Source organism: Dromaius novaehollandiae, chromosome 1, assembly GCF_036370855.1.
Source record: "Dromaius novaehollandiae isolate bDroNov1 chromosome 1, bDroNov1.hap1, whole genome shotgun sequence".
NCBI classification, from domain to species: domain Eukaryota; kingdom Metazoa; phylum Chordata; class Aves; order Casuariiformes; family Dromaiidae; genus Dromaius; species Dromaius novaehollandiae.
In genome coordinates this window covers 87791806-87819399 of record NC_088098.1, presented here as the reverse complement: position 1 = coordinate 87819399, position 27594 = coordinate 87791806, and the positions used below count along the sequence as shown (strand labels likewise).

Here is a 27594-nt window from a genome sequence, read left to right as displayed (position 1 = left end):
CTGCAGTTGTACTTTATTCTAGTAGGTTTACTGTCAGTGACTGAGAGCTATGAGAAAACGCTGATAAATATAGTCATTACGCTAAAATTGGCACTCATTTTAACTTGGTGGTTATGTTAATCTTTTCACATTTATACAAGCACTGTACAGTTATAATATGCATTAATTCAGATACTTAATTTACATTTTATTATGATAGAAAATAGTGAATAAAGCACTTTTAACTTGTCATTTAGAAAATGGAATGTTTGATTGCAAAAACAGCATTTAAAAATGGTTTCTTGAATTAATAATACAACTGAAAATGGAGTGGATTCATAAAAGCAGGCATGAATGAACTGCTCCAGCCTTTTAGGCAGGCTTGTTAAAGGAGATGTGATTCTTAGTGCAAGAACAACCTGATCTAACTGTGAAGTTAGCCCTGCTGCAAGTAGGGGCTGGACTGCAGATGGCAGAACTCCCTTCCCACATAAATCTTTCTGTGGTAAGTAAATGGATTCTTCCAATGACTGGATCCTTCAGGCTTTCAGTGCTGGGAAACCTCATGGTCTCACACTTTTTCTTCTTGCTTGCAATCAATGTATAAAAAAATAATTCTAGCTTTTTCTCCTCCCAGCCTGACTTTCAGCTTTGAATGAGTTACTCCTTTAATGGCAGTACCCCAATCCATGGAATTAAATTGTTCTGTTCATCTGCAAAAACAGACTGCCAAAGGCAATTTACCAAACATTTTTTTTAACTAGGCTTTAGGAGTGTAGTGCTTGTCGCAGGTTTGCCTTTCCTTAAGACTTGGGCAATAATGCATTTTTAAAGTAACATTTAAATTTATCAATGCAGAAGAATAAACAAAAATTGGCAAGATGTTTAATTATTTTTATAAATAAAATGCATTTTATTACAAAAACCAGCCATATTTCACCTGACACTGTAAGTACTAGGTAAGAGGTTTGGAGGAACCTCCTTCAGTTGGCTTTGGAAACAAAGATAGGATGCTTTGCTTTCTCCTATTAGCCTCTAACTCTCTGAAGGTATTATCCAGTGACACTTAAATACTTAATGTCAGCTTGCAACAAGATGTCATTTCCCCATTGAAGCCTACAGCTAGACATTTAAGAAACTCAAATCACCCAGGCAATCAGAATATATAGGCTCGTTGCCTGCCAAGAGACAAGGAAGTTCTCTCTTTGCATTAGTCGCAATGGGCATACTCTAACCCCTTCTCTCCTCCAGTTTTATGAAGGAGTGACAATTACTATTTGGGTTTCTAGCACAAATCAGGTAGACTTGGAAAGGTAAGAAGGGCAGAAGCACACACAAGCCCCTGTGGGACCCCACATCTCGGAGTATGCCAGATGCTGTAAATAACATCTTTTCTCTTCCAGACAATGCAGACATACATGCTAAGAGCAGGAGACTAAGCACTTACCCTGCCAATAACACCTGGCAGAGGATTTAAGTTCCATTAATGAAATGATCACTGTAAGATGATCATAGTGAGGGAGGACTCGCTGAGCCCTAGAGACAAGCTGGCCCCTTCCAACCAGCATTTCTGACTCTTTCTGTTTCACAGCAGGTGCACAAGTAGCCAGAGATCCATCTGGAAAAATATTTTGTGGAAATAACAGGGCCCTTTGATCTCTCAGCAGTGGAAGTGATCTGGGAGACTTTCAAAACCGCCTGGATTTGTGGAGGGAGGGGCAAGATCCTGCCTATAATCAGTGGTTACTGCCTTAGAAGCACAAGGTCCCCTTTCGGCTTGGTCACAGAAGTGAAACCCTTTGCACCTGGTTAGTGCTAACAAGGCCTCGTGTGTGTGCCCTAGCCAAAAAACTAAACTATTATTGACAAGAGTTAGGTCTTATTTAAACAATTGTGGAGATGAGACTAAGGCAGAAGATTAGGAGTTAACACGGAAAGGATCTGGATCAAATAGTCATGAGCAATCATAGCTAGGTCTGGTACACTGTATTGCAAGGACAGGACAGGATGGGACAAGTGCATCTGGTGCCAGGATGACACCAAAGCATCCTTTGACTTCATATCAAAGTGCTGGTCTTGGGTGTTTGCTGTTCCCCTGTGTCCAGCCCCAGCATTGCTTGAAAGCATTGAGTTCATACTCGATGATCTCAGACCCAGAGATAGCATCAAAGTGCATGACTACTACCCCTGCAATTTTGCAACTCTTCCTAGTGCCTAAATCCATGGTGGTCATTGTCTCTGTGCTACAAGGTGAGATCATCACCTTCTGCCTTGACTTCATTGGATAATGACCTCTCCATTGCAACAAGTTTGTAGCTGCACAATCATGGTGTTCCCAGAAAGCACGTTGCCTTGTGTAGCAAATCTTGTGGGAGACACTGTCTTTGCTGTTTCTTAGCACTGACCTGAGCAACTCTTCTGGCCAGATAAATCATCTTTTCACCCTTCCTTTGGAGCAGCTGTTCACAAGCTATGAATCCATTTTCCAGATGCAGAAAGAAACCCAGACCAAGTTATCCAGAAGACCAGAAAGCTTTCTTTGGAGAGTGGCCAGCCCCTTGTGCTGCCTTCGTGAAGACTGCTGAGCTGTTCGTTGTTTACTACCACTGCTTTAGGGCAGTCGTGGAGTGCATGCTCCCCAGATGTTGCCACAGCTTGCCAGCTTCTTCACAGTTTGCCCTCCTGGTTCAAGTGGCATGGAAAAAGTACACCCGTTATTAATTATACAACAGAGAATGGTTCAGAAATTGCCAAACCAGAAAGGTCTGTTTCATGCAGGGCCCAAGTTCTGAGGTATCTCAGAAGTCTGGATATTCAAGTTATGTTAAACAATCTACCAAGAAGCACTTGATCCATCTCCAGCGTGCTTTCCCTGCTCCGGGAGAAACAAAACATCAGTGTTGCTGCTGCCAATTAGCACCAGCCTATATGCTGTGGTTGCATTGTAGTCTGGGCTCAGTCACCTCAACATACTGCTACGTTTTGACCGAAACTTCACTGAGCAAAGTTAATGACTTGATACCCTTCATATCCCTCCTTTCTGGGACGTGGATAAAGTGTCAACTGTTTCTCTGTAGCACGTCTGAGTGGAGCAATCCTGTTGTTACCTGTAACTACCACTTCCTGACATTGGATGGGCTGCGTATCTGCAATGAGAAGCATTTTGAGAGGACCTGGCCTTACTGCAGCCAGGATAAGCAAGTTATGTCTTGGGGCTGTTTTTCTTCTCTGCTGCCAACTTCAGTTCTTCGGACTGATTTGGGCAGCATTTGAATCAAGCCTTAAGATCTTCCGCAACATCACCTTTCATCTGGAACAACTGCTGCTTATTCTAGCTTTCTCTGCTAAAGAGACCACCAGGGATCCCCTCCAATCAGTGTTTTCAAGTCTAAGATACATATATTTATATACACTAATTGTCTCCTAAGAATTCTTCCCCAATAAGCTAAGTAAGTACTACTGAATCACACTTTACAATCGAGTCTTACATGCTCTACTTAAGCACAGGAGCATTACACTACCAGTTCAACAAACAGTTATACACTGCTCAACAGCTTGCTCTGAGTGTATAGTTAGGTAAATAATACTTTAAGACTGCTTAATTAGAGGTTAAACATTGCTGAACTATGATGCCTACTTCAATCACTTGCTTGTTAACATTTCTAACAGATGAAGCACAAGGTCACACTGGTCAAAGAAAACAGCTACAGCTGGAATAATTTCCATGCACATTGCACACAATGAAATGCAGAGAGTCCTGTATGTGAGAAATTGTTGAGAGTATTACTTGCTTATTGGGAAGATGAATACTTTGACACACAGTCTTATCAACCATACTCACCCAGCTACCTAAGAATGACTGTCCAGAGTTAGGAAAATCATAGCTGGATGAGATAAATCACTTGTCTCTGTGCATGACCAATTTTTATTAATAAATTTGCTTAAAGGGGGGCTAAGGTCTTCCCTCTTGTACTGCTGTATGGATCCAGTTTCTTGCAACTCAGACTTCATCATTCTGCTGATTAACTAGGCTATTTCCAATCACTGTAGAAGTCAGTTTCTCCAGCTCCATTTCAGAAAATGTTTATGCTGCACTGACAGCTATCCCAGGAGGTCTGCTGTTTAGCCAGTTTTTTAAAGGAGTTAATGATTACCTTAACATAGTATATCCCTTTTTTATTATTTTAATCCTAGCTTTCTAGGTGAAGGAAGTTTTCTAGTCGCCCATTACCACTGGAGTGATACAGATAAATATCATCAGTGATCTTCTGAAAAATCAGATCAGGTTATTTTTGACAGACATGTTCTTGTTATTTCCAGTCAAAATTATTTTATTTTATTGCTCTGGATTTCTTGCTCATTTTAAAAAGAAGCAATTTGCTTATCTGCTGTTTCAGTATTTCACACCTGGACTGATATCAGCTAGCTCACCTGTGTCAGAACTCTTGACCTCCTTAAGTATCAGCAGAGAACTAGCTCTTTCCCAGCCTTTTGAGCTTTCCCTAACAATCCACAAACTGATACAGAGCAGACCACAGACGCATTCAGTTGGCTTTCATGGCTACAAACACCATTTACAAAGCCTACTGATCAAAAAGCGTTCACCCCAACAGATGTTATTTAAAATCTGGCTTACTGTTTGCCTGGGAAGTGCATCATCCCATATGATACAAGCACCAACACAGAATAAATATTTACAGAACACTTCCCCCTCCTCTCATTACAAACAGTTCTGCTATCTGCAGTTAGTAATGGACATGTGCCATGTTCAATTATATCAAAAAACAAAAGATGTTAAAAAAAACCTGCTTGTATTTCTAGCCTTGCCACTTATAGGCTTTGTTCCCAATGGTTTCATTTTTTGTACTCTGTAATTTCTAGCTTCTATTGATTTTATCCCATTATTTTCCCTCTTTGGTGATTAAATATTGCAGTTACTGCCTTTATTCCCTCTCCTCCAAAGTCAGTTTTTAAGGGTCCTTTCTCTCATTTGTATTTATACTTGTAAGTCATTTTAAAAGTCTTGGTTTTCAGCCACATTTTTGTCTAATTTCCTCTTTCACTCAGTCTTCTTTTGAGCATTCCCTCAACTGCAGCAAACATCCCGAATGATAAATGCTGCTGATCAGAAATGCCTTTGTCAAGCAGAAGCAAGTCGCCATGACAAGTCTGCAGTAAACATCATGCTCCTACCTAGTACTCCCACTGAAACAAAATCCAGCCTAGGCGTTTCTCATGTCTTTCATGTTAAAAGTAATAAGAATGTTCCACCTACTTCATCATTATAAACAACCAAAAAGCCTAGCAAGAGTTAGGAACTGTAAAATAACAGAAGAAAACATGCTCTGTTTCCCAAAGAACACAAGGTTAACATTGTGCCCAAGCTTTGGAAATAGTTGCTACTAATCCCCCCCTACACCACTACATACACACACAGTGTTCTACTATGACTGCAAAAGAGCATAGGACATGCGTTTCCCAAACTGGACCTACCCTTAATAAAATTATTCCTGCACAGTAGGCAGAACCTAAGCAGCAGCTCATCTTGTTTCCTGGATTGGTAGGCAATAAACAGCAGCCCACTCTCACTGCTAATGTTCACATTGCACCACATGCATTTATAACCTATTCATTATGCTGAATCAGCACCGGTTTCACTGCAGGGCCACCATCTCAGACACCTCCCTAACCCATCTTTCGGAAGAGCTTGGTGCTAATGGTGACCATTATAATCCACTGTCCTATCCAATCAAAACCAAACCATGTGAACTGGTGTTTGCATCCCCAAAGCCAGTTTAAGTTAAGACCACATCCTCCGTTTGTTCTGTCAAGTTTAACACCCACTTGATATCTGGATAAACCCCAGCAGAAAAAAATAGCTCTTCTGCCACAGTGGGTACCTTCTCACCCACTCGATGATGGCCCAGTCTCTCATGTAACCAAGACCGTGCCAGATGCACAGCCAACATCTTCCCTCTCTGTTTAAGGAGGGAAGCCCCAGGAAAATGGTTTAAGACAGTCTGGGGTTTTAGATCCCGACTGTGGCAGTGGTACCACAGAACACACGATCAGCAGCCTGGGTAAGAGCTTACTACTGATCTTTTTTGTGTAAGATGGGAACCCAAGGCAACAGGAAACAAAGAATGACTCATTGCTAACTCACTTAAACAGAAGACTCAGCACCAGCTTCTGAGCTGATGGCTTTGATAGGCTCCCCCATACAGTATGACAAGGCAAGAGTAACATGGCTCTCCACCTACACAGTCTTTTGAATGGTTTTAATAAGGAACTCCTAGAAGGAGAGCTTCTGCTTTATGACTACAACAGAAATACTCTGTTGATCCTCGTGCAAGTTATCTGTGTGAAGTGAACATTTTATGTTTCATTCCTGTGAAAAGCTTAAACCCTCATGAATAGCGGAGAACAAGAAAGAGGACTGAAACTCATCCATTTCTGGGCCACACCAATGGAATGAATATAAGGGTCAGCTGCAGTGTGGATCACCTCCTCACAGTTACCTGCACACCCTACAAAGAGATACATATCTTCAGTAACTGTTTGGAATCTTACTTTTTTTGTAGTAGCGACTGCAGTTTCTGAAAACAAGGTGATCCAAGGTGAAGGTGATCCACCAGGCAGCAAATCATCCAGATATCTGAAAGACCTATCCACAGTCTTGGATGCAGGTGGTTGACCAGCTGATGGCTTATTTTCTCAGCTGCACTGCCCATAGTGAGGGTTGGCCTTCTATACCCTCCTCCATTCTCATTTGAGAGAAGACAACTGATGAAGTAAATGATCCAACAAAAACATGAATAAATGCTCCCCCTCTCATGTGGACATGACTGAAGGGGCAGATATTTTACAGAAGCTAGAAAGCTTAGTAATTTTTTGGCAAGTGGCTCAGGCAGAATGTCACAAGCCTGGCTCAGGCAGAATGTCACAAGGCAAATTTAAGTCATTCTCTGTTCTTACCAACACTGTTCAGGACTATTGCATCAGAAAGCTGTATTGGACCCATCATTCAGAATAACACACTGCTGAGAGAGAAAGAAAAACTGAAGAGACCCATTGTCACCCTTTACTTCAGAGGTGACAGCAAGGCAGAGTATTTGCTTCAATAAGCTTTATTTAGTTCTGTATTTTACAAGTGGGATCTGGATCCCCAAACTTCCCATCATCAACAGAACAGAGAAGCCCAACTGCACAAGAGGAAGGGAGAATTCTGAGGCCAGAAGACAGGCTAGATAATCCATTTCTCTCCACACGGTCAGAAACTCTTCCTCCTTTGCACAATGTGCATCCCAGGCCAGCAGGTTTACCCCAGCAAAGAAACAGGAGCAACAAAGCCAGCTCTAAACATTCTTCCCTCCTCCTCTTCCGAAGGAAAGAGGCTGCTCAATGCCAGACAGAGTAGTGGAATGGTTAAAGACAGGGAGTACATTAGGTTTTCAGTCTCTCAACCAAACCACTAGCTAAAGAAGTGGCCTGGTTACTCCCTCTTTCCTGAGAAAGATCCAGGAAAATGAGAGACCTAAAATGCTGAAGACTTACCTCCTTTCCTTCCCCCTTCCCATAGCCTTCTTCTCTAAGCAGAGAGCAGGCAATGAACTCTGAGGGGGCTGAAGGAAAGCCAAGGAAAATTAGGGGCTACCTGAATCCCTGGGAACCTGGTGGCTACCCTGGTGCCCTCATTCATTCCCTTTGAGGTTCAGAGACCTGTTTGGAACAGTACACAAAGAGGTCCTCCCTTAGGGATTTGGAAGCAGCCAGGAATACAGAACACACAGGAACTGTCATGAGGGTACACACCATTCCAGGGATGGCCCAAACCACAAGCAGGGCAAGACTCCCCCCAGTCAAGGCCCCAAGGGCTGGGGGAGCTGTGACGAGGCCCTGGCAGGGGAGAAGAGAGCTCCTGCAGCAGTACTGAGGGCTTGTGGGATTTTACTTCTTCTTCCTCTCCTGGGAACAGCGAGGGCAGAACCTGGTAGAAAGGAAAAACAAAAGCCAGCATTTATGGCACAATAGGAACCTCCAACATACAGTCCCAAAGGACATTCTCCAAGGGTACCAAACAAAGCCTTACTTCAAATTTTCCTTCTTAAGAGGTCTTCTAAGTGTGTATACAATATTCTCCCTTCTACCACCCAGGACCTCCCCTTTCCAGAGACCTATGGGCCCTCCAGAGTGCTTTTTTTCAGCATCCACTCACCATTTTCCTCTTGGTTTTGTTGTCAGACCCACACAGGCAAAATGAAACCATTCAATGGAACACTGTTGGGGTGGAAAGCAGTAAGTCAAAGGGTAGTTTTCTTTTGAAATCATTATTTCTGGGCCACTCAAGTTTCCCAACACTTGATCTCATAAATTCCTAAACCCTTACCAGTGATCTTAACTCACAGGATGAGTCAGGGTATGAAGAATCGTACCCAGCCTGCACATTGTTAGTAAGGAGATCTCCCCTCCACTCTTGTTAAGTGTGGGGCCAAGAAAATAGCCTGTCATTTTAGGGAAAACCATGAAGAAAGATGCCCTTAGCAGGCCATAGCAAGTTACCCCTCTGCCCTTCCACACTATTGGAGCTAAATCCTCTTATTGTCGCTGCCTGCTATATCAGGACCCACCCAAGCAGGCAAGACTTTCTGCACAAGATTCTCTCCACCCTTCTCTCCCCTATTTCCATCTACGGCAGATTCTTACATCTGGGTTGTCGCAGCCAATCATCTCCCCATAGGACACCTGGTGGCAGAGGCAGTAAGTAGGCTCGTTGGGGTCCACAGGCATATCCAGCACGTCTGAAGGGTGCACATTTCCAAAGGTCACTGAAGGCATCCCATACTCTGTGCTACTGCCGGATGGGAATAAAGTAGGTCAGCAAAGTAACCAATGTAGTGTCCCTCCATGTCTCCCAAAACAATGCCTCTGTTTGCCGCACGCACTTCTTTGAGAATATACATTCACCCCCACTGCAGTGACCTGCCTTCCCCTTCATGCCACACTCCTCTGCAAGAATTAAAAAGGTCTCTTCACTCTTGTTTCCCAAAAAGAAGGGATAGGAGGACATACAATCTGGTCTGGGTGGGGATCGGATTCTTTACAGGCAAGCCTAGGCTAGGCCTTCCTTGGTCTGATTTGCAATGCTGCTCCTCATTCCCCCAAATCTGTCCATCACTTACGTGCGGACAAGTTTCAATTTCTTCTGGGCAGTCTTTGGTGCCTCCTCATCAGAGTTCTTCCCCTTCGAGCGAGCACGGGCAGCTTTCTTCTCTTTTTGGGCTCGGCCCTCTGGTAAGAAGAGAAAAAGGTGTTAAATCTGCTACCCAATAAAAATAAAACCTGATAGTAACAACTTCTCTGGCACTAAAACACATCCCTACTGCACTGACTTTGGGCCATGCACTGCTTCTTTTTCTCTGGTGGTACTAAACATGCTCACACCAGAAGAGCTCAGGTCACCTTCTTTTCACCGGCCCTTCAGATTTCAGCATAGCAGTCTTTGACCCATACCACTCCAGTGTCTGCCTTCACCCCCACCACTTCCAGCTGCTTGCCTGCCTCCTGTATCAATCTGCAGCCCAGTACTCACTCTTTTTGCCCTTGCTGGAAGAACTGTCATAGTCACTTGATTCTATCTGCTTCTCCTTCAGGTCAGCTTCAAAGCGGGCGAGGTCTGTGTCCAGCCGCCGGATGTGCTTATCCACCTGCGAAGATGACAGTGACCAGGAGTTACCACAGAACACAGCCCAAGTGGACAAAGAGGAGAGGGTACAGGGCTCACAGAAAGAGCAGAGAAGCAAGAATGCCTAGGGTCTAAAAGAGAGATAAGGCTTTTCCAGGTTTGGGGATTTTAGCAGAGCCCTTCATATTATAAGCACTAGACACTTCCCTTCATACCATCTCGTAGGTCTGCATAGCCAGCTGAACCTTGTCATCCCCGAACTCCTTGCATTTCCCATAGGCCTCTTGGATCTGCTTGAGAAGCCCCAGTTTTTCCTCCGAAGACAAAGTCCGTGCATTGCTGATATACTCTGTGGCCAATTTATCAATCTCTGACTTGAGGTCTGAAAAAAGTTCACTGTTAAATGCATAAATATACATACTTATACACACACACATGCACTACAGTACCCTCTATTAAGACAGACAGAAAGACCTGGGCAGCTGCAGACTTCCTCACCTGCCCCAAGATCCCAGTAATGAAGGCAAACGAAAGAAAAGCTCATGAAGCTGCATGCTTCCTGCCTTGTCACAGAAGTCATCTCTAACCCTCACCTTCTGTTCTCTGATCCAGATCTCGCATGAGCTGGAAGTTTCTCTGCAATTCAAATGGTAGGTTCTCAATACCTGCAGGGAAAGGAAGATATATGGAGAAGTCAGATTCATGTCCAGGATGCCAATGCAGAAACAAAGCTAACTCAACTGATAAACACACCAGTCTAGCAATTCCCAACACCACTTCTTGGTGTGCATTAGTGGGCCTCCATTTATTGTCAACTCTAAATGAGACAGACTGCAAAAACATGATACATTTAATTCAAGTGCACAGTTCTACAATATATATTAGTTAAGAGAAAATTGCTGCCATGCTGAAAGGCCTAAATTAAAAAAGCAGCAAAACAAAACTTATAATGAAGTCAGTCAACATATCCATCTAAAAACTCTATTTAGTAATGAAAAAAACAGCACAGTAATTGGTACATAATGTCATTTAGCTATTTCTGTGCAAGGATGTCAAAACTAAAGTTGATCAAACGCTAATTCATTGTAACATGAGTTGGTTTCAGTGCATTCATTTTACAGACAGGGGACAGGAGACACTTTGTGCAGAGCCAAAGAGCAAGTCTGAGACAGGAGGGAGAGACCCACTGTCTCTCATTCCTTGTTCTGCCTTCTGCACTATAATCTCAGTGTGGTCTACCCAGTACCTGGAAGGATGGAATTCTGCTGTACATCATAAATAACAAATGTTTGTAGGGCTCTGAATGAGGGATGTGAAATTCTCAGAGACATCATTAGATGCCCAACCGACAAGGCTAATAAAACAATTCTCATTTTTTCATGCCTGTGTGATCAAACAGAGATCTAGCATCACTGCATTAACCTGAATTCCAAGCTTGGTTCTTGTCCTCCTTCTATCAAATAAAAAACCTCTTGCAGGTTAAAAAAAAAAGTGGCGGAAGCTCTTCAGAAACACAACATAAGCATGTCTGCTTCTTGAACCCACTCTCTAACACATACAGACCATAAATGAAGGTGTCTCTACCCATAATCAAAGCTCTTCAATACACCAGTCCTGGCAACCCCAGGAGTGCTCTCTCTTTTCGCTGCCACTTGTGTTTCCACAGTAAAGACATTTCCCTCAAAAGCAAATCAGCCAGCAGGGGAGGTCAGAATGGAAGACACAGATCTGTACAAGTGCTATACGCAGGCCATGAAATTTGTTCCTACAAGAGGTAAAAACAACTTTGTGCCTCATTGAGCTCAAAAGCTGCTTGCTTTTTACCTGATTTCTTTTTCCCCACAAAAATAGAATATAGTAAGTTACATACAAAATCCTTAAAATTAATCAAGCTATTGCTTCAACACGTTGTTGCCATTTCCATTTTAAATATCTGAGAAAAGCTCAGAGAGTAGGTGCCCTTAAGTACTCAGATTGTTTCCATTATAGTCACACAGTACATACAGACACCCCTCCTTTCCTCTGCATTCAAGGACAGTTAACAGTGCAAAATCAAGTTCTCAAAAAATTAGGAAGCAGTAAAATGCTTCCTGCATATTCCTAAATTTGGTGCTTCCACATTTGCCCAGTATGACAGACTTTATACAAGGTTCAAGCAGTCTACTACCAAATTAGATCCCTAAGGCTCAACAAAGCATCTCATAACACAACAGGGACACAGCTCCATGCAAATTTTCATTGCTTACAAAGGAAACTGATGGCAAGGATGAAATTCAGCTCTGGAATCACAAGATCAGTCCTTTTTTCTTCCTGCAATCCGCAGCCTTATTGACACCAAACCTTTTAAATTTGTATAGCAAATGAAACATGGGTCATAAAGCAGTACACTACTTTTCATTCCTCCCCTACAGCAGACAAGACAGGTATCCTCTAGAGGAAAACAGTATCTGTTCTTTCATTGCAAATGTGTCAAATTTACACAGTTCATTAACTCTAGAACATCATGACGTATAAATTCTTGACTTTGTAACCCTTCTAAAAGAATTGGTGTAATTTTCTTTTTCTCCTCTAAAAAGGAAAGTCACTAAAAGCACAAATTACATCACATACAGTCACACTTTCCCCTCAGCAGGAGTAGAACCCTTACATTAACAGAATACCTGAGCGAACACAAAACCCAGTAGGATAGCATCCTCTGGGTGGAACAATCCTAAATGAGGTTACTGCTATGTTTCACAGCAATTTTCTAACAGCAGGAGAACCCTCATCCAGGATTTGTTTCTGCTACAAAACCTAAAAGGCACTTCTAGCTGTTACAGACGTTACTGTAAAAATCTCCCACCATCTGTCACTAACGCTAGCACATAATCTCAGGGGGAAAGTGTGTTTTCCCTTTGCACTTATATCATAGCTTGTCTGGTGTCTCTCTTTCAGCCTGTCCCACCTATCATCCAGAGTCTATTCCCAGCGTTTCCTCGCCTCATTGCCAGCCCCTCAGTCAGGTCAATCTTTCCTCTCATTATCTGTCTTCACTTGCAGAGAATTCACATCACAAGGGATAAATGCTGTTCCCAGTTTCTCTCAGCTGCCCAGCATAACTGCAGAGAGCAGCATTACCAAGCTTTGATTCTCTAGCCTAGAACAGGCCCAGCACAGACAGAGTCATCAGATCATTTATCAGTCAAACACATATGAGCAATGATCTTCCAGAAGCTCATTAAGTGGGCAGGTTTCCACAGTTACTGCTGAGACAAACCCCTGCCATTTGGGTTCCTTCCCTGCTAAAAACACAGCAAAATTAGTTTCCAGAAAAACCCAGTAAAGATGTGCAAATCTATTATTGGACCAACATTCTGTAATAGTTTTGTCAATAAATTAGAGAAAACAAAAAAATTGTTAGTACAGTGACTTTGCAATCAGAACAGTGATAAAGATGCTTAGTATTCTCATCTAAAAGTGGAAAGAAGCAGAATATCTCCTTACAAATTATGACCTAGAGAGTTTGTTAAGAACATAAAGCATAACAAGACAAAACTGCAGCTAAACAAGTTTTAACTGAGCAACAAACTACTCGTATGGAAAGTAGTTTACCAAGGTATGTAGAAGTTTTCTAACACTCGCAGCTTAACTCAAAACCTGTTGTCTACCTGTAAAAAGACACACTTTTCATCTCACACAACTTATCAGAGTGGTCAGAACACTGTTGAGATTGCTTGGCCTATGTTATGCTACCAGACAAGATTGCCCTAATAGTCCTATCTGGCATAAAAAAAAAAAAAAAAAAAAAAATCTAAGATTTAAATTCCTGTTTTCTCATTCTTACTAATGTAACACACTTTCCCTCTGTCTTTCTCAAAACATTCATATTATTTATGTAATTTTGTTTCCTCATGCATTTCTCCTTTTCCCTTTACAATTCATTTATTCTTTCTTCTTATAAGATGCACCTTAGCTTTTCTTGACTAAATACTATATACTGTAAAAAAACCAAATAATTCTTAGATTCTGAAAAGGATTGCAGGAAAAAAAACTCACTGCCTAAGAAAGCATTCCCAGGATACTGTATAGACATCCTTGGTGGTCACAGAACAAGCCAATGAACTGGAGTCACTTTGTCATATATAGGAAGCAATTTTATAGAAAAATAAAAGCAAGAGTCTCTTTGAACACAAACAGCATAGCAGCGCAAGAGGAAGGCAAGGATGGGGAACACATGCACTGTGAAGAAAGCACTAGCAAGGCTAACAGCTTGGCTTGAAGGGTTGAGTGGCACTAACAAAACTATGCTAATTTGCACAGGTCCACACAGAGCAAGGTGCAGCCCCACCGTGCCCAGCGCATTTCTGCCACAGTATGATCATCCTATCCATCATTAGCACAGGTGTCTCATTGAGTTTTTGCCCCCTCCTTTCTTTTCTTGCTTTGTTTTCATTTTTTATCTCAAGTTAAGAGATAAGACAGAAGAGAGATACTTTCCTTCCCCTTCCAATTCTTACCACTTCAGTATGCCCATTTTTCCTTCATTTCTCTCCTATTCTCCGCTTTTCTCATCCTTCCTTCCTTCCTCCTTTCACATTCTTCTCTCATCACACGCAGTGCACATCCATACCATACTGTGTTCTCCCTTAAGAATCATACAGACCCTGAATTCTCACTCTTCCAAAGTTAGAACCTATCACCAGCTTTTCCCCCCAAAACTGTTTTACAAACACATATGTAGGGGGTCAGTGCAGGCAAATGGTAAGTAAGCCACAGCTACTTACCTCAGATGTTAATTCTGACACACACAGGCAAAGGGCAAGCTCATGGGCCTATGCAACTAAGCAACCTGATAACCTTCACCATCTTTCATTCTAAGGTCTGCCATAATATCTATCTTTTAATAGTGCCAAATAATGTTTGTATTGTGACAGGGTCCAGGAGTCCTAAAAAGAGATCCATTGTACCAAGCACTGTACAAAGACATGGTATCCTTCCCAAGACATCTGTTCATCTACTGTGTTCAGATGTATGCTTATGCTTATTAAAAAATATGAAAATACATTTTGAAACAAAATCATAGTTCCTTTATTAAACAGTACAGATTCCAACAGTTTAAACACCACATTGCTAAAGGTAATTAGAAAATCCTGCTTGTGACAGACTAGTAAAACAAGAGTTCTTTACCCGCCTGAGATAGGAAATTGGCTGGGATCTTTTGAGGGAAGCAAACGGAATTTTTTGGCACTCCACGATTCTCAAAATTTTGTAGCACAAAGCGTACTGCATTGGCTGACAGCAAACTTCAGCAACTTCCTTGTTTTCTCACTGAAGAGAGGCACGTATTGTATGACTCTCTATCCCTCCTTTTAGACAGTACAACCCTTTAGAAGAGCTGCTTCCACTCTGTCCTGATTGTTTATCTTCCTGTTCACATTGGTCTTTCTAGAGCTCACTGAAATTGGTGCATGAATATACCTTTCTCTCTATTCATATGTGGCTCGGCACTATAGTGGTGTTGCAGTCTGACAACTAGCATTATCCTCCCAACCACCTCTGTAAGGGCTAATACTGTCTATATTTTACAAATGGGGTACTCAGTAGCACAGGTGATTGAATTGCCCAAGGCCACCCAAGAATTCTGTGGCCATGCCACATATTATCCTGAGTCCTGGGCCAACTAGACCACGAAGATGTATCTACTTCAGGTGCTGTCCAAAGAAACAAGTATCAGTCAGCAACAGTGGTCAATATAATTGCCACAGAAACCTAATATTCCCCCAAAGACAGTGTACCCTTTTTTGGGGAGGGAGGATTCTTTTGGAAGTGTTCTCATTACATCAGTCCAATACTAGAGCATCCACAGCCAAGATAACAGGCAATGATGTTAGTTTCGGAAAAGGGATCTTTACTGATACATTAAAGATTAACTTTGATTTCAGAAGTTTGGGAGTTTTGGGAGACTGACATGTTAAATGAGACTTGTAACTTCATCTGCATCACTACAGGCATTTCCAGTCTGTAACTCTCACACAGGTCTTAAGGGCAGGGACCATCACCAAAGAGACTGCAGGGCTTTTGCCAAAATGATCAGATCAGATTTGCTGATGGGTAAGTGAAGAAATATGGAGGAAATGCAGTATGCTTTGTCTTATTAAAGCCATTTTGCATCAGCTCCGATAATAATGCCAGCCAACAAAAACAAATTTAAATGAACTGGTCATCAACAATAATAAATACATTAGCTTAGCGTGAGTTATGCCAGTAGCTTTCATGCAGAAACAAATGATGCCTATGAAGCACCAAATCCTCTCCTCTGCATGAGATCTCTTACAGTTTTCCGTGGATTGTGTATGCTGCCTTACAGATGCAATTAATCCAAAGCTTCAGTAAGGTGAAAGAGATCTTTCACTACACTAATATGATGTTCAATATAGAAACAACTTATTAAGAGATCTGCATATCTAAAATAGGATGTGAGAAACTTTATAGGGAAGAACAGGAAGGTATGGCCACATGCTACATAAGGGAGGGATAAGAGCAATGACAGAAGGTAAAGTGAGAAAGAAAAGAGCTAAAGGGGAATTTGGAAGGTAGCTAGGTGGTAACAGAACCGGGAAGGAATCAAGGGCTAGTCTACAGCAAGTTCTGATATCACATCTGTGTTCCCTGAGTATGAAAAAGACAATACACATCACATCCTCAGTTGATGAAGTTTTACTGGGGAAAGCCTGACAGATGCAACTATTTTGAAAGAATAATGCTATTTTACTGGGTTCGTTATCCAGGAATGAAAGGACATTGCTGCATCAGTCGAAGGGGAAGGAAGATGACTTTCAAGGGAGTCTGTGCTGCTACTGGCACTCTAAGCTACTGCTGGCCTAAGTATTCTAGTATCAGCAAGCCCTGAACTGGTGCATCTCTACATGCCTATTGACATATGCAAACAGAAGCAGCCAAGGAAGCTTGATGCCTCCCTAATCAGCAAAAAAAGGGGGGAAAAACCCCAAAGAAACACAATGACTACACAATACCATGTTAACTTACCAGCTGAGGACTCCTCATCTAAGTCTGTTGTCTCCATCATCCTCTTCACTGAGGCAGATATGTCCTAGTGTCTGCTCCTGGAACAGGTCCTGACTGGTGGCCTCCAAGACAATGGAATGAATATCAAGCAGCCATCTGAGTAGACAGGCCAGTGACATCCTTCTGCTTCTCAAGCTCACCAAGATTATCAGCACTATGTTGATGACTCTCCCAAGTGTTTAGATGTGTTAGTGCTAGACCAAATGTAGCCTGACTGTTCCTCAGAGGTTCAGGGTAGGGGAAGGTAGAAGTATTATTATTTTGTCACCATGACTTACTAACATTTTATACTGATATATTCAATATCAGACCAGTTCAACCATATGTTTAAATGGGCATTTGAATTTCCTTCCAGTCTGGCATGCACATCCCACCTGGAACAACAAGCGTTCCATATTCAAAAAGGCAAATAAAGCAACAATCTCATTGTTCCAAGCAGGAACATGCATGATGGACAATGATGGTTGGAACCAGCAGAGAAGGTGCTACTTGACTGCCTCAAAAAGCATATTCACAAATATGACCTTTGTGATCACTTCAACTATCTGAGCAACTGGGCAGACGTATCATCAGCAGCAGAGCATGGAAAAGTGAGCGAGGAGGTCAATTCATAACAACTTCAGGCACTAGACAGTTGAGGAGAACTACATTCCTCAGTTCTGTTGCCATAAAAGGTAAATTTGTGTGGTGTCACTATGCATACGTACTTTATTATGACACCCCCTCAGTGGATATAAAGGGAAGTGCTGGTGGTAGAAATCACATATGATTGCACAGCATTTCTCTCTACTATAAAGATAATCTCTACACTGGTGACACTTTCAGATATAAACAGAGACTTGCTGTAGACTATTTGGGACTATTTTCTAAATGCAGGTACTTCAATGATGCCTAGAACAAAGAAGCTCTACAGTCCTTGAGACATCTAAACGCTAAAAAAACTCAGTATTTGTATCTTGTCTCTAGAAAAACTAGAGTAACCACTCTTCCTTTTGCCCCTCGAAGCCTCCACTACCATATTTCTAACCCAATAGGAGAACAAACACTGAGTCAAGCACGGGAACACAAGTCTGAGCAAGCACAAACTCCTCTAATGAGCTGTCATGCACATTCAATCCTCTCATCACAAAATACAATTATTTCTTCTTTATTCTTTTTCTTCCATTCCCTTATACATCTCTGTAACTCCTTTGTACCCATGGTCTCCCCCTTGCTAAAACTGCACTGCTTTCTTACTATGAGTGAAAGCGCTTCAGTATCTTGCTTTCTCCCCTTGGAAGCAGACATAAAATGGTTTAGAGATCTTAAAACATAGACTAGAAGGAGGATAATATTTGAGAAGGAGATGAAAATCTTTTCATGTTTACCTTCAGACAATAGTGAGAACTGAAGAGATATGCTCAAATAAAAACTATTCAGGAAGAAGAGAACTGGAGCAAGAAACATTCCTCTCCCCCTTCCCTAAATCATTTGGCTCAGTATTGACTTCAAAGGGGCAGCTTCACTATGAGGAAGGAAGTGCTCAGTGTAGACAAGATATGGCATTCCTCTGAGGAGGTTCAGTGCACAAGGAACATCCATATTTTTCTGCTGCAAAAATGCCTGCTAGGGGCATAACACATTTCAGACACAAATGCTTCATAATTAACAGCTTAGAGCAAAGCCAAGGGCATACGTAATCCTAGGTCTAGACCCTGTGTCAAATTGCAGCAAGGACTAGGAAGCCATCGAAATACCAGAGCTAAGAAACTGCTGGACAATTTACTAAGAAAAGCACTGTTAACTTGGCTATTCCACAAAAATCTCCTGAAGAGGAATTTTAGAGGTGCAAAGTAGAGCTATGAACTGAAACAACTAAGGTTGTACATGCAACTTTGTCAGACCTCTTGTGAATTTTAACGCATATTCTTTAATTACCTAATCACATGAGATTTGCCATACAAGGTGATTTTCATACCAAGTGACTGAGCAGTGATTCAGTGTTTTATTTTATCCTCTTTGTTCAGTACAGAGTCATACATACACCATCTGAGAACTGATTTGGTAATAAGCTTTTCAAAGTGTTCATTATTGCAATATTAGAATGCTTTTTCACAGCACACCTGTACAGTTGCCCACTTCCCTTACCAATAAAATGAATAACTGAGGTAAAGAGGTTAAGGCTAAGAAGGCCAGCTAATTACATGCATCCCACTTGAAATGTCTAAAAATGCTATATAGCTTAGCTTTTCAGAATTATCTGTTCAAAGCAGAGACTTCAACTGCAGCTATGAGCACTCTGCACATCTGCTCCTCTGACTACAAATTTTCACTGAGAATTTGAGATGCACAATCTGTGTGAGGAGAACCTGTAAAAAATATGACCTCAAAATAAATGCAAACATCAAACTCACTCTGTCAGAGTAGTATTCAACTGCCTCAGTCATGAGATCACCTTTTCTCTTCCTACAAAATCTTCACTTAATTCATTATACACCTTCCTTTCTTCAAGGAATGGAAGAGCATATCTACAAACAACTGCTCTCTTTCACCACACACTCCTCATTCATTCCCTGAGCAGATCCAGCCAGTAAACCATATGAAAGAAATGCTGTGGGAGAAAAAGAAATTCAACTGAAATCTGTGTCTACGTTAGCACTGAAATGTTAAAAAAATTCCATTCCAACAGGTAAATGCAAATATTAAACATTTTTAAAAGAACTGACCAAAGGTCCCAGACTACTTATTTGTATCAATTTTCAGCAAATTTTGGAACATTAGTGAATTTCTTAAGGACTTTCTTAAAAACATTATTTTAGTATTTAAAAAAAAGGAGGGAAGAAAGGAGTGAGGGGGAAACTGAACTTTGTCAGGCAGGCATGAATCCAGGGAAGAAAAACGGAAGAGCTGACCTGAGATCATCTCAAAGAATTAAATGACACTGACAGTACAGATTAAGTGAAAAAAAAAATCTTGCCTGGCTTAACTTTTTTTGGTAAGGTTATATAGTTAATCAGGGAAAATGAAAGCTTTAAATTATTAAACTACAACTTATAACAAATACTTGAGCTGGTATCAGAAAGCATCTTGCATAACGAACTAGAATGATAAAAAGTGAACATGAGATATATTAAAATGAATTGAAATTGCTACAGACATTTAGGAATGAACAATAAGAGTGGCAGATATAAGATGCTGGACCATATTTCTGAGAAGCAGTGAGACTTGAATATCATGGTAGATAATTACCTGAACACGAGCTTCCAGCTGAAACACAACGGTGAACAGGGATAAGGGTATACCCAACAGAAGAATGATAATCTGACTTCTTTAGTTAGCACTATGAAGACTGGCAGCAAAGGGCTGTACACATTTTCAGAGAGTCAGAAGTTCAAGCAGAATGTCAAAAGATTAGAGAAGGCTTAGAGAAGAACAAGGCTAATTAGAAAATTGAAAAAATATGTTATCATAGGAGATTTAAAAAAATTTTTTTGCTAAGTTAAGATTTAATTAATTACAATCTACACAGGGAAGAAACTCTTTATGAGGGGACACTTCAGTTTGACAGGTAAAAGGCAAAATAGGTGTAATGGCTGAATATTAGAACTATGAAAATTAACTTGCGACAGAAGTCATAAAACCATGACAGAGAAGCCTAATCAGCAGACTAAATTACCAAGGACTGAGACGGATTCTCTTTGACTGGAAGTATTAAAGTCCGTATGTTCAGCTTTTCTAAAAGATAAACTCTAGCTAAAGTGCAACAACTGTCTCACAATTAGCTAATGAAGGGAAGTAACATTGCGTGTAGGACACCAGACAAAGTAATCAACAACAGCCTGAAGAGCTCTAGGAGTATGCAGAAAAGGCTAAGCCAATGCTGTGAAGGTTACTTTGTTTTTCCTAATGTCTTTGTAGCCTTTTTTTTTAATACACTTAGATTGCGCACATTTTTTTTATAGCAAAACACACTTTAAAGCATGACATTCCACGACACCACACTGATAACCATATTCAACAGGATGATAAATCAATTGTAGGACAACACTCATCTTAGCTGAGAGAAAATAATAGCTTGTAATCTTCTCTGCATGGCTGCACTAGAGGGGAATAGTAGTTTCCAGGGGTTTTATGGATTTTAGCTGTCAGTGACAGTGAGATCCAAAAGCGTTTGGTTTTGATGGAAGCACTCTCTAGCCACCAAACTCATCTACAGCTTCCTTTCTTCTCAGCTTGATATTTATTATACCAAAGATATCTATCATACCTCTCAACATTCAATAGTGCATCTTCCTCATCCCTGCCTTCTGGTTCTAAATCGCAGTTTTTCATTCTTTTATCTTCATACTCCAGGTTCTTACCCAGAAAATACCTGTTTTCCCATTAGGAAAAAACTACATCTTCCTTATGCACTTACACCTTGTCCCATCTGCTTCTTTCCCCTGTTATACAGTCCACAGCTGTTCCCATCCTCCCATCTCCAAGGCATCTTTGCACAGAAACCTCAGCCAAACAGTCACCCATAACAGAATGAGAAGAGCAGAAGGTGGTACATCTTTGCTCAGCTAGTCCTTGCTTCTCTCTAGCAATCTGTCTCCTCATCCAACGTTTCTTCTTGCCTTTTGCATCCCTTTTCCTTATAGTCCTAAGTTGATGCTCTTGCCTGTTCACTTTCAGCTTCTTCTTTTTAGCTTGCCTGACAGAGTCTTATTTCTTCTGATTCTTGAACTTTCTTAAATTAATTCACACAGCTTTTTCTCCCCCCCAGTGACAAAAGGGGCACTGAAGGTACATGGGAATTAACCCTTGGTTTCCATTTCAACACCATATCTGCCTGTTTCCTCACAGCAACCGGTTTTGAAGAACCAAGCTGAAAGCTCCAAAGTTTCCTGCCATATGCAGACAGATGACAAGGTATTTTACGTCATTATATCTGGCCAAGTTAAAAACACACTGCCAGTACTACGGTGCTTTTAAAATGCTGACCATCACCACCCTTGCTGACACCAAAGGACCAGGTCAGAGAAAAAAACTGAAAATAACATTCACCAAAGAACGGGTCACCAAATCTTAACACGTTAACACATTTCTTCAGGAAAAACTAATCCGGTTTGTCTATTTGACTATTTTAAGAATAAGCAGGAAAAAAAAAACATTCAGAATCTTATCCCCCAAAGGGCAGAGTTTGACAAAGTTATAAGCAACTTAAAGCAAGACAATATCATGGGAAGGCCTGGAGAATGCTACTAACTCCATTAGCATGTATATATCTCTTCTCTGATCAGAACGAGACTATGCTTTTAAACCCACCATAAATAAAGGAAGCCGATGTAGCGATCTCCCTACAGATACAACAGCTACCTCCGTCTATCTCTTCAGTACTACGGCACCGTTTGTCAAAGCGAATAACCAAGCGGCTGCTTCTGAAGAGCGGCTCAAACAGCCCCGCGGTCCCTTTCCCACCGACAACCCAGGCGCCGGCAGCCCCGCACGGAGGGGCGCGGGCAGCGGGCTGGCGCGACAGCCCCGGCTGAGCCCTGCCCGCGGCGAAGGGGCAGACCGCGCCGCGCCCGGCCCTGCTTCCAGGCGGGCCGCTGCTGCCGTGTCTGCGCGGCCGGGCGGGGACGGGGTCTCCCCGCGGCGAGGCCGGGACAAGGCCGTCGCCCACCCGCGAGCGGCTCAGGCCTGGACGCGGGCACTCCGGGGCCCGGTCCGTCCCGGACAGGGCGCGGAGCCCCACCCCCAGGCACAGCCCATCCGTGCCCCCGCAGTCTCCAGCCGGGGCGGCCCCAGCCGCGGCCCGCGGCCCCGCCCCCTGCGGCTCTTACTATCCAGGTAGTGCTCCAGGTACATCCCGGCCGCCATCTTGGCCCCGCGCACGCAGGCACTTCCGGGGGGAGAACTGGCATCAGACACTTCCTGCCCGCCCCGGAAACAGTCAGCCGCCCGCCCCCCAATCTCGGAGACCACTTCCGCCCTTCTTTGTAGGCGCTTCCCCTGGCTCCGGCCACCATTTTGGGTGCTGTGGGGGGGCAGCTGCTCTGCGGAGCGGGGAGAGACCTGACGCCGAGGCCGCCTCTTCCTCACGGGACGGCAGCCCGGCGGTGTCCGCGACAGGCAGCTACCGGGCCCCAGCAGTGCCGCCCTGGCGGTTGTAACGGAAGGTGGGGGCTGCCCCGCTGCGCACTGGGGAGGGGAGGGGCAGGGCGGTTTAAATGCAGTCCGTTCCTGACTCCCCTCTGCTCTGAGAGGGTAAATACCTGCTTTTTTCCAGCTCGCTGTTAAAGGAAATGGGTCCCGTCTTTTGGAGGTGACTGAGGTCTTCTGGCTTTGAATAACTTTCGACAGCCTGACTGGGCACTCCTGCTGGATAGTCTGGGTGAGGAAGTTTGTTATGGCGCTGCATTTTTCCATTTACCTTATAGTATGCCAGCTATCATCAGCTGCTGCTATGTTATAAACAGAGGCTGTCTTATTGTAAAACGATCATGGTACAGATTTAATGTACCTAACCCACAAAAACAATGAAATTAAAAGTTAAACATGTGAACATGCCATCTTTTCTGCATCTTGCTATTACCACTTTCATGACCATATACAAGGTGCTCATAATTAGTGATCGCCTTGTTACAGACTTCAGAAACCCTTCCCCAAGTTCTCTTTTGCTAGTGGTTGCACATGCATGGAATAGTATTGTGCTAAGATAAGGAGGGTGAGGTCATAACTGTGGTTATAAAGGAGCTGAGATAAAAATTATCTTAATTTTTTTGGCCTTTAGGATCTATAATGTTCAGGATTGTCACTTGATGAGATTAATGTTAGTTTAGCATGCTGTAACGTGTATGAGGTATTGAGTTTACCTTTGGCCAATGTTAAATTTCATCTGCCGTTCTCCTGTCCACTTGTCTACCTTATTCTGTTTTTTCTGAGTCTCCTGATAGACCGTATAGTAACAGTCATTGTATAAGGTACCTTGCTGCTAGACTCTGGCCATGAGGAAAACTGACCAGGTTTGTTTCTGCTCTTTTCTCCCAAAGATCTCCCACTGTGCCAGACCTTTACTTACATAAACATTCTGGAATTAAGTCTTTTAGCAGCCTGCAATACGAGACTTCAAGAAACTTATAATTCAAACAGTTCCAATTCATTTTAGCTACCGTTTTGCTCTTTGGTTAATTAAGAGTTCCACTGTGTTTTAAAGATGCAGTGTTCTTCAGGGCTATTCATATAGTCATTTAGGTTATTTATGATTTATTTTTAATTACTTAAACCACTTATTCATGATTCTTTCCAGTTCCCTTGTGAAGCAGTTGGTTTCAATTAAGCTGAACTTTATTGTTCAGCCTCACTACACCTTTTTTCTTAAGGTACGGCAAAATTCTTCTATAAATTGCCTTAAATTCATAATTAAAGGGAAGGATGTGGCTATTGCAGACAACATCTGCTTCCTATATCCCTCCACAATACTAAACCAGAAACCCCCAAGTGTATCCTGCTTGGAACTACCATGCTAGATGGAGCTGATGTTGAGAACCAGGCATTCTTGGACATCACCTGTCTAGTTAAGAGACTACTTGGCACTCCCATCTTAACCCTCATGAGCCACAGCTAGCAAGATGGCAAAACACTAGACTAATGAAATGGAATGAATGACTCCATCTGGTCTATAGTAAACTGTAGAAAAATGTACAAATATATCTTTAACGTCATTAACTGCCACTGTGAAACTGGAAACAAAAGGAGAGAGCCAGTTTAGCATACCTGTATCGTCTGGCAGCCAGTAGAAATGCTTCCAATACAGCAAAAACTAGTTTCTGAACTCTAAATCTAGAAAAGTTTGCTGTCTCTCTGCCTTCTTTAAAAAGCTAAAGCACTGAGTTTCATGGACAGGTACATTTCTCAGGATGCAAAAAACATCCTGACCTGCAGCTGAAGTGTTACCATCCTACTTATTTGGGTGAGGGGTGTGATTTTTTTTTTCTTTTTTAGTGGAAATAGTTTTACAAGCTAGTTTTACTAGCATGGACGCATGATTTCACAGGAGGATATTACCCCAAACTGGAATATACTGTAGAGGCATATGAGGCCAGCCTTATAGTATTAATACCCGGATAACTATTTTAGTAACAAAGCCACATATGCTAACTTCAATGGTTATTACTCTTTTCACCCCGTAAGCGTATTGGGGTTTGCTACTTCAATTATATCCTATGGTTAGAGCAGCAAAAACCTCCGAGTTTAGATGAAGGCTTGATGGATGAGTGGGTGTGCTCCCCAGTGGGCCTATGCATCTCAGGCAGGGAAACTAAACCGCCTACTAAAGTAGTCTAAAAAAGTGGTTTTCAACCTTTATTGATCTAGAGATGCCTGTGTATTTTCCCTGGGATTGTAAACATCTGCATAACAAACTTAAGCATCTAGCTTTTCAGTTACCTTTCACAGACCTCTTAAAAGTAGTCCAACGACTGCAAGTGAAGGCCACTACTTTAGAGGGATCTTTATGCACACCACAGAAGGAGGTCTACAACTCCAGAGCCTCTTGTTTGGTTCCCTTTTTGCTGTAGAGGTACATATTCAACCCTTCTCACTCTTTAACATTCTCAATTCAGAGGTCCCTGCTCTGTATTTCTCTCTCTGATGCAAAGACTAGATATACCCGCACTTCTTTCTTACAAACACCAAACAATTCATCTGGAGCGTTTGCCCCTCAAGTTGGTTAATCAATTTTACGTATGAAAAAGGACACAAATGGCCCCATATTATAGCTGTGTCCAGACAGTCCAAAATTCTAATTCAGTAGCAAAACTAGGCACAGACTCTAGTTCTTTGGAATCATCATTTCTTTTCTTCCAGTTCTTTTTCTTTTTTTTTTTCTTCAGTCATTACAGATACTCCATGAAATTGAAATGTTTGTTGGACCAAGTCACTACTTTGTAAGGCAGGAGATGCTCTACTATACAGAAACAAGAAACCATGCACATAAACTTAGTCTGTGGCACCTGAAAAGGAGATTGAACAGGTACCTATCTTGTAGATAAGAAAATGCAGAACTAAGCAATTTCATTTCCTGCTATGTTCTAAAAATGTACTAGTAAACTTGGGCAGCTCTCAGGTATATTATCTGCAAAATATTAGCTAGAAGAAAATCCTAGACATGACATATATCCTTTACTAGATATAAAGATGATAAAATATCAGTAACAATGCAGAAGAGAGGCAGTAGCTCATAATTATGTTCTATATTAGGAAGGAAGTTGGATGACAGACAAATCTGAGAGAGAAGTAATGAAATATTATATGTTGCCAGTGAGATGAAGGAGAATGTTTAGTTCTACCTGTTAAATAAAACATCCTAAAACTTGCATAGCTACAAACTCACAACCGAGAATTTTAAAGTTGTCTGCCAAGCAGATGGAAGCAATGGACTTTCTTTTCAAAACGACTTTGGAGTTCTGAAAGTGTTCCAGAAGATCAGCAAATACTTTTATTTAAAAAGTATTTTAAAAGGAAATGGGATCATCCAGGTGGCTCTAAGCCAGTTAATTTAACACTGATTTGGCAAAATCACAGCGTAAATGATATAGGATGCACTCTGTTAAGAAAAAAACACGTAATACTATTTGATTTAATTTAAAGTAGAAGATCTTGTTAAAAGAACTACATATCCTTTTATGGCAATGTAAGGTTTGGTGGTTAAAGATAACTGTTGGCCTAATATAGTATGACTTCTGTCTGAATACTATGCAGCCTGGTCATTCGTAAAGAAAGAAAGAAAGGCAACAGATAAGTACTACATGACAGAGCCAGACCTTATTGTGAGGCACCCAATCAGCTCAGTTTAATTTTGCTGTTTGGGAAGATGAATAGAGTGACTTGATCATGGTCTGTAAGTTATTATAAAAGAGAAAGATTTCTGATAGCAAAAGACTTTAATATACTGAACAAAGTCATAACAAGACCCTATGGATTAAAAAATGAAATAAAATAGAATGGCGTTTTTAATGGCAATGATAACCAACAGAAAACCTTTAATAAAGGACATGGTTGAATAACCATAAAGCTTTAAATTATTTAAGCCTTAAATCTTTCCTGAAGATTTAGCTGAATTACAGATCAGCAATACTATCATTAGTCATAGTTGAGATTCAGTTACTGTATTGTGGGTGACTTTTCTAAATTATCTCAAACCTACATGATGACTGTTTCCTTTAAAAGCAATGATCACTTCAAAATCGAGCTAAGAAGAGAAAACAGATTCAATAAAGGAGAAGTGCTACTGCCTTTCAGCAAAGATAAAAGACGCAATCTAAGACAGAGTCGAGTCGTTGTCAAGGACATCGTGGGCACAGGTTGACAAGAACAAATGGACTGGAATCATGAAGAAAATACAAGGTTTAAGAATTCAGGTTGCTGAAAAGGAAAGACCATGTCATCTTCTTAGAGAGTATCCCAATCTTGTGAGTGAAAATTAAATAATTGAACCATTGTCTGCTGGACTGTACAAAGCAAAAAAACTGCAGACAGTAGAACTTTAGGCTTCGTCCCAATAGGGGAGAATTTTGTTTGAATGTTATATCTTGCATCCTGTGGGTAGAAACTATTCTTTTTAAACCACCAGAAGTGCTTTGAAGGTGTTAAATCGAACATCCACAGGAATGCAAAGAGGAAAACCTAATACAAGCTCAAATAAGTGACAGAGATAATGAAAGTAAGATACTATTATTATACGAATAACAGGAGTCTAGGTAAACAGAGAAGTAAGAAATTATCATTGATGAGGGAAAAAAAATGTCCTGGAATAAAGTGGCATTTCTGAAACTTGGTGGGAAAGTCCCATTGTAAAAAAAAAAAAAAAAAAAAATCATTACTTTCTTCTTGGTAAAAAAAAG

The 27594-nt window shown here is 41.5% G+C and overlaps 1 protein-coding gene and 1 long non-coding RNA gene across 17 annotated transcripts; one reads left to right on the top strand and one right to left on the bottom strand.

Moving 5' to 3' along the window:
* Nucleotides 1-166: 166 nt before the first annotated feature.
* ING4 (inhibitor of growth family member 4) lies at nt 167-22734 on the bottom strand. 15 transcript variants are annotated; one of them, XM_064505434.1, is made up of 10 exons: nt 22534-22600; nt 19120-19316; nt 16688-16788; nt 10160-10326; nt 9877-10057; nt 9569-9683; nt 9159-9267; nt 8683-8830; nt 8195-8256; nt 7091-7966 (listed from the first exon to the last, which is right to left on the bottom strand). In XM_064505434.1, exons 3-10 carry the CDS (start codon nt 16703-16705, stop codon nt 7927-7929), a joined length of 840 nt encoding a protein of 279 aa, XP_064361504.1. In that variant the 5' UTR covers nt 16706-16788; nt 19120-19316; nt 22534-22600; the 3' UTR covers nt 7091-7926. The 15 variants fall into 15 exon arrangements, 13 of the variants coding, with proteins under 13 accessions (XP_064361504.1, XP_064361507.1, XP_064361505.1 ...); XM_064505437.1 differs by having other exon boundaries at nt 9877-10043; nt 10255-10326; nt 22534-22592; XM_064505435.1 differs by lacking the exon at nt 22534-22600 and adding an exon at nt 19955-21976.
* LOC112991080 (uncharacterized) lies at nt 22730-27191 on the top strand. 2 transcript variants are annotated; one of them, XR_003261211.2, is made up of 4 exons: nt 22730-22869; nt 22980-23084; nt 25585-25724; nt 26921-27191. It is a non-coding gene; the product is annotated as an uncharacterized LOC112991080 (long non-coding RNA). The 2 variants fall into 2 exon arrangements; XR_010387368.1 differs by having other exon boundaries at nt 25135-25724.
* The last annotated feature ends 403 nt before the right edge of the window (nt 27192-27594 follow it).

Coding starts and splice junctions, on each gene's coding strand:
- ING4 (XM_026113299.2), bottom strand. CDS start 22,719: ATGGTGGCCGGAGCCAGGGGAAGCGCCTACAAAGAAGGGCGGAAGTGG. Junction 10,058..10,159: donor TTACTGGGATCTTGGGGCAG/GTGAGGAAGTCT, acceptor TGCATTTAACAG/TGAACTTTTTTCAGACCTCA. Junction 8,831..9,158: donor AAATTGAAACTTGTCCGCAC/GTAAGTGATGGA, acceptor CCCATCCGGCAG/TAGCACAGAGTATGGGATGC.